This window comes from Geotrypetes seraphini, chromosome 1, assembly GCF_902459505.1.
Source record: "Geotrypetes seraphini chromosome 1, aGeoSer1.1, whole genome shotgun sequence".
Classification (NCBI taxonomy): domain Eukaryota; kingdom Metazoa; phylum Chordata; class Amphibia; order Gymnophiona; family Dermophiidae; genus Geotrypetes; species Geotrypetes seraphini.
In genome coordinates this window covers 313,023,813-313,036,747 of record NC_047084.1, presented here as the reverse complement: position 1 = coordinate 313,036,747, position 12,935 = coordinate 313,023,813, and the positions used below count along the sequence as shown (strand labels likewise).

Sequence of the window (12,935 nt, the reverse complement as noted above, 5' to 3'; positions counted from 1 at the left end):
AAGAAGAATTGGTGCAGTAGTACCTAGGAAGTATGAAAGTTTATGCTTTACCACCAGATAATGAAAAATGTGCATGCACACTGTCACAGGGTAGCCCCTGTAAGAAGGGTAGTAAGAAAACGCCTGTGCCCAGGGCTAGGCAAGGGAAAGTACTGTCCCAAAGTGGAAGAACCCTACCAACACCTCAACCCAGAATTTGAACCAGTCAGGGAAGGTTTAGTCATGAGCAAGAAAATACCTATTTGTTTTCACCTGAATTAAAGAAGGGGGAACAATATGCAGGTGAAACTAATAGTGCTGAGAATAGTGTTACCAGGGGGAATGTTTACAAGGCAACTGACAACATTCATGGGGGACCCAATTCAAGGCGACACCAAGAACATTACTAGTCTCCACTTTGGCCAGGAACAAGCAATTCCTGCAGCTCATTATCCTGAGGCTTATAAGGGCCAGCAGGAGCGCTCAGAGGGGAGGCAGCCACTGAACCAACCCACACTGGAGAGGAAACATGGTAGTAAAGGCAGACCAGTGCCTAGGACCCGAAGCAGCATACCTCAACAGAATACACAGGTCAGATCTAACCATATTGATTCTGAAATGTTAGAAGATTTTGTGGGTGAAGCTTCTGAGAATGAAGAGTATTTAGACCCTGAAGAAGTCATGGACTTTAATGAGGGAAATACTGAAATTGACCTGTGGGATATGGAAACTGACTGTGTTTAAATTGAGGTCGTGCTGGGACTTTGCCAAATAGCAAAGTTAGAAGTTAAAATGGTTTGCTAATTTGTTGGGGAAATAAAGGGGCTGGCTGCCCCAGTAAACTCAAGTTTGGGGAGAGTTTACTGTAAAGCTTAAGGCCTTGCGAAGGTTCTTGCAAGCTTCTTTTGAAAGAACCTGAAGGCTCCTTTTACAAAGATACGCTAATGTTTTTAGCGCACATACCGGATTAAGAGGAGGCGGTAGTGGCTAGCGCATGGGGCATTTTAGCGCACGCCATGCCGCACATTAAGGCCCTAACGCACCTTTGTAAAAGGAGCCCTGAGTTTTTCTACGCTGTGGCAGTTAGCACTTCACAGCCCTGGCAGTAGTCTTTTTGGGATATTTTTCCTTTTTGGTTTTTCTTTTAGACTGGATTGTGGGTCCTGTGGGGAGGGACGACAACCAACGGTCACTGTGGGGGGAGGTCCCTACTGCCCTGAGCTCTGCAGTCAGAAGAGCTCAGAGGCAAGATCCAGTCTGACACTAAGAGTAATAATTTTGTTATGAGTTTTGAATAAGAAACCGTATGAAAGCATTTTTTGAAACTAGCTGAATATAGCACTGGGAATAGTAAGGAGTCCCTGATGTCAGAAGTTTGAATGGACCAGAAGGGACACAGGCCAAGGGAGGCCATTTTGAACTATGTCTTTGAAAGCCAAGTTTTCTTTTGAACTATGAATGTTTTTGTGAAAATTGAAGTTCCAGATGGTATAAAGTACTTTAAGTTGGAATCAATCCAGGTGTTTTATTACTTGATCCACCACTCCAATTGTGAACTGATTAACCGTTCGGTCAGTGCCGTGTGCTCTGGACTCTCTCAGTTATACCTGCTTGGGCGTGGCCCAGCCTGGTGATGCACGGTGACAACATGCACACAGTTACATATCTTTGTGTTTGATATGTACATAATATTGTGATTTTGTGTATATGATTTATTATTTTCACAAATGATGATTTTATGTTTTTGAAGTATGGATGCCAATTTATGTTTTTGATATTTTATATTTAGCATCACATATTTATATCGATGGTATTCTATTTTATAGTATTTTGTTCACCCCTGATGCAGCTTGAGGGCAAAATGTGGCCATGCTGGGTTTTTATCTGCCATAAAACAGTATTTTATTTGCAACCATCTTGTTTCTTGGTATGGCAAGCTCTTTTGATTGTCTTGTGGACTTTTGCATTGCCCTGCCTCTGTGTGTGCTCTCTTTTCCCTAATGCCTGAGCCTTTCAGACCTCAAAGGTCACATCTGAAGAAAGGATCTGTGTAAAGCTCATGCGCTGCAACATCCTTCTTGTTGGTCCTTTAAAAAGATTCAAACCTGTCAAAACTGAATTTCTGTGACATTTATGCATGTGCAAAAAATTAAGTATAGGAATAAAATCCCCCTGAGACAGAGGCATGCACTCCCAGACCAGCTCAAATATCTTGTATTTCTTTGCTACATGAGGTAAAATGTAGTGGACCTAACATCTCCTGACATTTAGCCATATAAGCAGCTCAGGCAAATTGTAGAACTGATCGAATTCCACACTGAATAGCATGTCTCTTTTTCTCTTTCTGAAATTCACATTTCCTCTAAGGAAAGAAAAGGAAGGATTTAACAGAAACTGACTATTAATGGACTCCTTTTATCAAGCAGCGGTAGAACCTTTTACTGTGGGCCGATAAGGTAAATGCTCTGATGCTCATAGGAATTGAATGAAGGAGCCCAATGTTTGGTAAGAATGTGCACAGACAAAAATAAAGAAATAAAAATAGATGCCGTTCCTTTTTAAAATGTTCAATTTTTTTTCCTCATGTTGGGGAACTTTTATCTGCCATCATGTTTCTATGTTTCTGGCCTTAGGGATCTGGCCAATCAGAGTCTTAGGCCACTAGAATGTTATAGGGCTCATAATCGAATGAGAAAAACGTCCAAAAACCGGCCTAAGTCAGCACTTGGACAAACATTTCCCAAATACGTCCAAGTGTCGATAATAAAAATGGGTTTTGGACGTATTTCTAAATGACCTAGGCCTACATAGTTCCGCTGAACGACCAAAGCTAAACGGGGCGTTTCAGGAGGAGTTTTGAGGGCGGGAGTTGGGCAGGACGTGGGCCAGCTTAGACTTAGTCGTACAGCCTAGGATCAACGGAACTTGGACGTTGTGACTTAGACCATTTAAAACATGGTCTAAGTCATAAAACCCCACCTAAAGTCACCAGATAAGCACTGCAAACACATAAAACAGACCCCCCCTCACACTACCCCAGTGATAACCGATGCCCACCCCCTCATAAAAATATTAATCACACCTTTAAAATTCAGCCTCCAGACCATCATCGCTAGGCCGCCTGGCATAGGAAAGCCTAGTCGTCCAGCACAGAGGCAGCTTAAGTCGTCTTGGGGGTGGGTTAGTGACTCATGAAAAGGAGGACCCATGCTCATAAGCCCCTGTAATCACTGCATTGATAATGAAACATGTGCACTCCCCTATACACCCCCAAAACCCTTTTCTACTGCCCTATAAGTGGCTTCTGCAGCCATAAAGGCTATTGGGGTGGTAGATAAATGGGTCTGAGGGATTCTGGAAGTGGTTTGGGGGGGCTCACCATGACCTATAAGGGAGCTGTGGTGAGATGATGACTTGGCACCCTTTTTGTGAAGTTCACAGTAGTGCCCTGTTAGGTACCCCACTATTTAGGTGCCATGTCTGGGTGTGCAGTCCATCACTTTGCAGACCCCTCTCACGTCCAACAGGGCTTGTTCTAGGCGTTTTTGACTTAGACGAAAAGTTGGACGGAAATGTGGTATAAAATGGACGTTATAGTGGCTTGGACGATCAGATCGGCAGGATGTATAATTAGACGATTTTCAAAATATAAAAAAAATTTTGGACGTATTTTTAAAAAATGTGTCCTAGGCTGTTTTTAACTTTGGACGACTTGCGAATTGGATGCAAATGGATTTAGACGTCCTTTTCGATTATGCCCCTCCATGTCTATAAGCAATACAATAAATAAAAATATATATATATGCTTGTAACATTCTGAATGTTCTACTATGGTTTTTGTCAAGTCTGTCCCATGCAGGAACCTAACCCTGTTTATCCTATAGGATTCACTTGCCTCAGTTTTGAGGCGCAAAATGTACTGCTGGAACCTAACCTCTATTTTCCCACAGATGTAGCATTTCGTTATTTGTGATTTTCCAGTTCATGAACAATTTTGAGAACTATGCTGCCGTGAATAATGAGAATGGACTGTATATGGTAAACGTTACTGCACAAGCATGCTATTTCTATGGCAGTTTAGCAGTTAGCACATGATAATTTATGCATTAAGGAGGGAATTCTATAACTTGCTCAAAATTCACCCTAGAATTGTGCTTAACACCGATTCCTATAATTACCTCTAGGTACCATATTTACACTTGTTGAAACCATGTATAAATGCTGGTTCCTAAGTTAGGCACACTTATCTGGTATTCTATAACTATGCACATAATGATTTGAACATTCCTGACACACTCATGCCCCTTCCATGGCCCTCCCCCTTTTGGGATATGCGCTATGAGAGTTTGATGCCCTGGCTTATGGAATAGCATGCATCCAGATGTGTGTGCAAATGTTGATGAGTGCCAGTTAATATCAATAATTGGTTGCTGGCACCCAATTATTGATGCTTAAGAGCTCACTAATTAATTACTGGTAATTTGTGCTCACATCTTCACAGTGCATCCAAATTTGGGAATGGAAATTTTGACACCATCTATGGAATCCAGGGAAAAGCACATTTTGTGTCATGGTGTGGGAACAAGGCAGGGTGTGGATAGAAAGTGGGAGTGAACTAACTCACTTGTTCAGTTAGCATGAATTCATTTAGAGCCGATTCTGTAATGGGCACCTAAAAAAGATAGGAGCCTATTACATGTCAATCATACTTAGGCGCCCATTACAGAATCGTGCTTAGCAGCGCCTAACTTAAAACTTAGGCACCTGTAATATAGGGTAGGATTTTAAAGCCTTATATTATAGGAACCTAGGTCCTTTAGCAGGTCATTCCTAACTGCGCTTAAGTCTCTTTCCCCTAAACATGCCTACTTTGGTGTTAGGTGCCAGTGGGCACCATGCAATAGACCCCTATCTAGGGTTACCAGAGTTTCCAAATGGAAAATCCAGACCCATGGCCCTGCCCCAAAGCCTGCCCCATTTTGGCTGGCCAGCCCCATTCAGCCCCCATCTCCACCCCGCCCCCTGCCCCCTCGACCTGAACGAGCAACATCGGGCGGCATTTGCGCAGATGCGAAAATGCCATCCCGACGTCACTCGTTGCCAGAAGCTTTTCAAAACCCGAACAAAGTGCCAGGTTTTAAAAGTTGTCTGGATCCACGGACATGTCCTCAAAAGGAGGACATGTCCAGGGAGATCTGGGCGTCTGGTAACCCCACACCTATCTATTAATAAAGCTCATCATTGAAGCCAATTTTTTAATTAAGTTAGGCACCGCTTATAAAATTTCCCCCTTAGTGTCTATGGAAAAGGAGGAGTTATATGTTAACTTGATTGCAATTAATACAGATACATGTGCTAATGAACATTTCTGAATAGGAGCTACGGAAGTCCTGCTGGGCATACCTTCAAAGTTGATGCACTGCCTTTGCACTTACCACATGTCAACTTTTACTGTTAGGGCATGGCCCACCCAATGTTCAGCGGCATCCTCCCTCCTGTTATCCCACTCTTCTGGAATTCCTCTAACCCTAATTCCACTAGATCCTCCCCAAAACTGAAACTATCATTCCCCTCTACAAAAGGTATATCCCGCGTAGGAAAATTAGGAACATCCCTCCCCTTTAGAACCACAGAACTCTGGAACAACATCACATCCCCGCTCACAGTTTCAAGTTCCCTCCATTCCTTCCACAAACACTTGAAAACTTGGCTCTTTTCAAAAACCTAACACTTCCCGCTTTTTGGTTCCCTATCCCTCTTTATCTTCCTAGCTTCTTTCCTATAACCCTTCATTGTAGCTCCTTTTCAACCTAACCCTGTAAACCGTGCCGAGCTCTACGCTTGTGGAGATGGCGCGGTATACAAACCTAAGGTTTAGTTTAGTTTAGTTTATTTAAACAGCCAGGAGCAGCTCCTGGCTAATTAAATAGCACTTAGCCAGCTAAGCGCTAATATTCAGAAAATAAAGGACTCATATAGAGAGGGGTAAGTGAAGGGTTAAGGGTGGAGAGGAGATTCTTTAAAGGTTTCATGCAGTGCTCACCTTCTGCCCATCCATTCCTGCAATACCAGGAGTGCCATCAGAACCCTGCAGGTATAGATATGTGGATTAATCAGATTATAAAGTTTTGAATTTTTCAACAACTTAAAGAACTTTACTTTATATATATTTTCTTTACTGTACCTTTTCAACTACTGTAAGCCAGGGGCCTGATGTTCAATCCATGGTGCTAAGCAGCTTATAAGCCATTCATAGCCATGGGCTGAATTAGATCAATGCGTGGCCTCCACCACTGAATATCTGGGTTCATGCAGCAACTCGGAAGTTAACCCGGTATCGGCTGATATTCAGACCAGTGCCTGGTTAACTCTGTGAATAAAGTTAGGACAGTCTTTTTGCTGTCCTAACTTTATCCACTTGCTTAGCTAGTTAGTGGACTAAATCTAGCCACTAATCAACTAAGTAGCAGCTCCGCCCAAACTCCATCCCAAGACCGCTCCTAACTTAGGGCCCCTTATACCAAGTCTCGTTAATGATGCTGCTGCGGTAAATGTACTGAAGCCCTTAGGAACTGAATGGTCTTTGGTGCATTTACTGTGGCCGCATCGCTACTGTGGCTTTGTCAAAGGGGCCCTCAGCCAGTTTGCACATACAGTACATGACTGTTTGTTTACAACTGATGTTCAATGGCAGATCCTGGTTAAATGCCACTGAATATCAGTGGTTAGCCAGCTCAGCAAGGCTTAACCAGGCATAGGGTTGCCAGTTTTCCTCTTTGAAAAACAGAGGATGCCTGGCTCCACTCCATTCTTCCCCCAGTTTCGCATTGCCTCCAGCTCCGCCCCATTCTTCCCCACCCCCTGCATGAACCTCCCCGAGCTCGAAGGCCACATTTGGAAGCTTTTGCGCATGCACAGACGTCAACGCAATGACATTACACAAAAGCGTGTGTGCTTATGACATCATCATGGTGACAGCTGTGCATGCACAAAGGCTTCCAGATGCGGCCTCCGAGCTTAGCATTTCCAAAACCTGGACAAACTGCCTGGTTTTGGAAATCCCTCTGTGCCTGGACAGTCCACTAAAAAGAGGACATGTCAGGGTTTTCTCAGACGTAGGGTAACCCTAACCAGGCATGACTTCAACTGCTCAGTTAAACTTTGAATATTGATCTCCATGTTTACAAAGATGATGCTTCATTCTATTTGGTGGCTCTGCTCCAGTGGTTTTTGACTTGTGGGTCAAAAGTCAAAAAGTTAGATGTAGGTCTAAGATTTGTTAGTGTGTCAAAAAATACGGGCCAATCACGAAAATCAAAAGTATTAAAAACGCAGGACAGTTTGTTTGATAAAGGTGAGTTTGTAAGACCATCACTGGTACTTCTGTGAGAAAACATTTAAATAATGTGGAAGTGGAGGAGTGGCCTAGTGGTTAAGGCTGCAGCTTCAGCACCCTGAGGTTGCAGGTTCAAACCTAATGAACTTGTGACCCTGGGCATGTCACCTAACACTCCATTGTCCCAGGTACATTAGTCAGATTGTGAGCCTAAAGGGACAGATAGGGAACCATACTGGAATGTAAACCTGAATGTAAACCACTTAGGCTACAAGTGGGTTATAAATACCAAAAAATAAATATAAAATACTAAAAATAAAGTTGAAAGTAAAAATAATAAAAAAATACTAGACAAATGGACAGCAGCTGCTTGAAGGAGAATTTGCATTAGATAGGAAAGCAGAAAAGAGAAACTGGAACCAACAGGTCCCAGATGTGATGTCAGAGACAGTGCCGATACCGAAGCGGGCAGTAACCTCACACCGGACAAGTAAAAAAGGTACAGAGGAAGGCAAGGGGCACATGCAAGCGGCAAGGAGAGGAACGGGCAGGTAGGGGGGGACAGAGAGGAGGAGGGATGCCATACCCATAGCAAGATGGCACCCAGGGTGGATTGTCCCTCCCCCTTACTATGCCACTGTTTGGAGCACTATAACTATGGAAGATTATAACTGCATTACATGCAATTTCATCACACACACACAAGAAGGCAAAGAGTACCCTCTCCCCGCTAAGTATCTTACAATCACTGGTGGTCCAGTGGTATATTTAGGGAAGGAGAAAGCCCCAGTCACTCTTGCCAAAGTCAGCTCTACTCTCAAAATGGCTGTTGTGATCTCTTGCAGTAGTCTAACTAGATTACCAGTAGAGATCATGGCAGCTATTTTTAGAACAGGGTCAGCATGGGCATGAGCAACTTATGATCACTCCTGCCCTGATTACACCCCTAGGCCGCCAAATTGTAAGATAGGCCTGAAGGGGGCACCTACAGGTAGGCATAGGGAAAGTTAACTCTAGTTCAGAAGGAAGGGGATGGGGAAAAGGGGAGACAAACAGGCCAAAGCACAAATTTTCAGCTTCCACCAAAAACATACAGTTGGCTGATGCCAAATCCATAGCCATACTCTTTTGGCAGAAAAACCCTTCCCTAAAACAAGCAGAAATAGGATTTTGGACCAATTTTGGTGCCTTAACCAAAACAAACCGAAATTTAGTTAGTCTCTAACCTAGAGTGCCTAATACCCTTGCACCTGCCATAAGCACAGGGCACCAAAGGGAAAGTTGCAGTGTAGGAAAGAATGGAGGGGGAGGATCTGCAAGAGGGAGGTGGAGGGAGAGAACCAATAGGGAAGCAGATCAAAGATAAGTGTCAGGCAGCATTAATGTGCTATGAAACTGGCTGTAACTCAGAGAGCAAGACAAACACAAGCAGGCACAAGGAAGGTAAGAGAAGTTACAGACAAGAGAAGATACAGGAGAAGAAGAAATAAAGGGAAGATGGTGAGAAGAAAATAGGGAGCTAAATATGAGCCATAAGTAGGGAGCTGCTCACAGGGAGAGACAGTGACCAAAAAATTGACCCAGGCATGAAGATCCTGTCCTTAGCTCCTCTTTACCCCTCAGTCTCTCTCTGATGCTGTAGCCTGTGCTGCTCCAGGCTCCAGCTGCTATCTCTGCAAGCCCTTACATAAATTTATGCAAATTCCAGTAGCAGTACGTCTGTTCTTTCTGCCATCTTAAAAGCACAGGAGCTCAGGGGCTGGTAGCTATTCTTACTGCTGGCCTGCATACCTTCACACCTTTAAAAAAGAAACGGACATAGAAGAGACAATACTGTATGTTTACATCAGTGGCCCAGTTATGCTCGTGGTTACTCAAGAAGGCCTAACTCAGGGATGGGCAACTCCAGTCCTTGAGGGCCGGAATCCAGTCGGGTTTTCAGGATTTCCCCAGAATATGCATGAGATCTATTTGCATGCACTGCTTTCAATGTATATTCATTGGGGAAATCCTGAAAACCCGACTGGATTCCGGCCCTCGAGGACCGGAGTTGCCCATCCCTGCCCTAACTACATCTAAGATAGATAAGATGAGAGGAACAGGGTCGGGGGAGGAGGGGAGGGAGAAGATCACCTTACGGGGAGACGTTGTTCTGCTGGGAGACTTTAACATGCCTGATGTAGATTGGAACACACTCTCAGCGACTACTTATGATAGCAGGAGGATATTAACGTCCATGAAGGGAGTACGGCTCAAACAATTGGTATTAGAGCCCACTAGGTCCCAGGCCATCCTGGACCTGGTACTTACGAACGGGGAAAGCGTCTCAGAGATCTCGGTGGGAGAACCGCTAGCCACCAGTGACCATAACATGGTATGGTTCAACCTCAGGAAAGGCTTCCCTAGAACACAAACAAAAACAAGGGTACTCAATTTCCGGGGCACTGACTTCACACGCATGGGAGACTTCGTCCATCAGACGCTTCAGGTTCAAGAAGTGACGGATAATGTGGAGGTTATGTGGTCAACCTTGAAATCAACCCTTCATGAGGCAACTATCCGCTACATAAAATCAGTAACTAAACAACAAAGAAAAAAGAAACCCCAATGGTTCACTGATGAGGTCTCGTACCTCGTCAAGGATAAGAAAAGAGCGTTTCTCTTGTACAAACGCACGGGGGAAAAAGAAGCAAACATTGAATACAGGACAAAGTCTGCAGCGGTCAAAACAGCAGTCAGGGAGGCCAAACTTCGAATGGAAGAAACACTAGCGAAGAACATTAAAAAAGGGGACAAATCCTTCTTCAGGTACATTAGCGACAGGAAAAAGAACGCAGACGGGATAGTACGCCTTAGAACGCCAGACGGGAATTATGTGGAAACAGATTCTGAAAAAGCCAAACTACTGAACGATTACTTCTGTTCAGTCTTTACCTGCGAGGCGCCAGGGCAAGGGCCACAGCTGGAAGCAAAGGAAAGCAAGGAAGACCCATTTCTGAATTTTGAGTTCACACCAGCTGATGTTTACAGAGAACTTTCAAGACTCAAGGTGAACAAAGCCATGGGACCGGACAATTTGCACCCAAGAGTGCTCAGAGAGCTGTGCGATGTTCTGGCGGAACCGTTAGCCATGCTCTTCAATCTCTCCCTAAGTACGGGGAGAGTCCCCCTGGACTGGAAAACAGCTAATGTCGTTCCTCTGCACAAAAAGGGTTGCAGAGCAGAGGCTGCGAATTACAGACCAGTGAGTCTCACATCAATAGTGTGTAAACTCATGGAAACTCTACTTAAAGGTAAATTAGACACGATAATGGATGAAGGGAATCTAAGGGATCCCTGTCAACATGGATTCACCAGAGGCAGGTCATGCCAATCCAATCTTATAAGCTTCTTCGATTGAGTGACAGGAAAGCTAGACCTGGGAGAGTCTCTGGACATAGTGTACTTGGATTTCAGTAAAGCTTTCGACAGTGTCCCACACCGTAGACTATTAAACAAGATGAAATCGATGGGTTTGGGTGAGAAACTAACTGCATGGGTCAGGGATTGGCTGAGTGGAAGACTTCAGAGGGTGGTGGTCAACGGCACCCTCTCTGAGACATCGGAGGTGACTAGTGGAGTGCCGCAGGGCTCAGTCCTGGGACCATCCCTTTTCAACATATTCATAGGGGACCTGACCCGGGGGCTTCAGGGTAAAGTAGCACTGTTCGCCGACGATGCCAAACTGTGTAACATAGTAAGTGAAAGTAACCTCCAGGATAGTATGACACAAGATCTGATCACGTTAGAAAACTGGTCCTCGACATGGCAGCTAGGCTTCAACGCTAAAAAATGTAAGGTCATGCATCTCGGCAGAGGAAATCCATGCAGAACATACTCCTTGAATGGAGAAACGCTAGCTAGGACTTCAGAGGAACGGGACTTGGGGGTAATCATCAGTGCAGACATGAAGGCTGCCAAACAAGTAGAAAAGGCCTCATCAAAGGCAAGGCAAATGATGGGATGTATCAATAGAAGCTTCGTCAGCTGTAAACCTGAAGTCATTATGCCACTCTATAGAACCATGGTGAGACCCCATCTGGAATACTGTGTGCAATTCTGGAGGCCACATTACCGGAAAGATGTGCTTCGAGCTGAGTCGGTCCAGAGGATGGCCACTAGGATGGTCTCGGGGCTCAAGGGTCTCTCATACGAAGAAAGACTGGGCAAACTGCAGCTCTATACCCTAGAGGAGCGCAGGGAAAGGGGTGACATGATTGAGACATTTAAGTACGTCACGGGTCGTGTCGAGGTGGAAAACGATATATTCTTTCCCAAGGGACCCTCGGTCACAAGGGGGCACCCGCTCAAACTCAGAGGAGGAAAATTTAGTGGTGACACCAGGAAGTATTTCTTCACAGAAAGGGTGGTAGATCACTGGAACAGACTTCCGGTGCAGGTGATCAAGGCCACCAGCGTGCTCGACTTCAAGAATAAATGGGATATCCACGTGGGATCCCTACGAGGGTCGAGTAAAGGAACTAGGTCATTAGCATTCAGACTTAATGGGGTGGGTCAATAGAGTGGGCAGACTTGATGGGCTGTGGCCCTTTTCTGCCGTCATCTTTCTATGTTTCTATGTTTCTAAGACGACTTTTAGAGACTTTTAGGCTTGGAATTTCACTATGAAAAGGTTTGTACAAACCTGCTTTATAGTACTACTTCCAAATAATAGATGTGCCAATTCTATATGCAGCCACTGAAGGAAGGTGCCAAGATCACTGATGTATAATGTTTCAACTATCCTTGCCATGTCTAAATTTGTATTCAGAATGTGTTGAACTTGATCAATCACAGAAGGAACCTGATATGTAAAGGGTAGTTTATCACACGGCTTACTGTATCTATTGCATAGTAGAACAGTAGTCTTGACCTGAAGTATATTCTTAATAAATACAGAAGCTCAACTTTCTCATTTCATATTATGTGGTTCTATTAAAGGGTAAAATTTTATTGCCAAAAACACAATGTTCTCACCCCTACCTAACACTAGGTAGCTTTTTTTGCTTGAAGAAGTTTAACAGATGCCGAACAATGTCTGTGCAAAGCATGTTATGTCTTGATGGTCTGGGAGATATGGAAACTGCTTATTCCCATTCAAAGGAACTTAAGTTTTTCTTCATTCAGATTTCAAGAACATCTTACACGTTTCTCCCTCTATATTTTTCCCATTCTAGTGTTTGGGTAAGGCACCAACAAAGCTTCATCCAGCTGTCGTTCCTAATGCCAATAATATACTGATATTGCTGTAATGTAAAGTTATCAGTCCAACTTAGTGTGAAAAGGTTGAAAGTGTTCACAGGAAGCAGGTTCTCTAGTTACCAGATGAACAGGAAGACACGAACAGGCCATCTGAACACAATCAATCCAAGACCATTTATCAGCAACACCTGAACCCTTTGTTTCTGCTGGTCCATTTTTTGTCATATGGTACCGATCGAGTATACTCCAGCAAAGGGCACAAATCCAGCCTGAAACCTGATCTTGTGCAATGTTTTAAGTTGGTTTCATAGTTTTGACAGTGCTTAAATAGGAAAATTGTGGGGACCTTTTAACCTGCGAGTTCAGCAGCCAGATTGAA

General features: G+C 44.1%; 1 protein-coding gene across 1 annotated transcript in view; it reads right to left on the bottom strand.

The window, feature by feature from the left end:
• Positions 1-12,935, bottom strand: part of COL25A1 (collagen type XXV alpha 1 chain) — a 405,886-nt gene that overhangs the window by 192,959 nt on the left and 199,992 nt on the right. Inside the window, exon 14 of the mRNA XM_033960097.1 lies at positions 6,023-6,067. Coding sequence (XP_033815988.1) covers positions 6,023-6,067 — 45 coding nt within the window. The remainder of the gene's footprint in view (positions 1-6,022; positions 6,068-12,935) is intronic.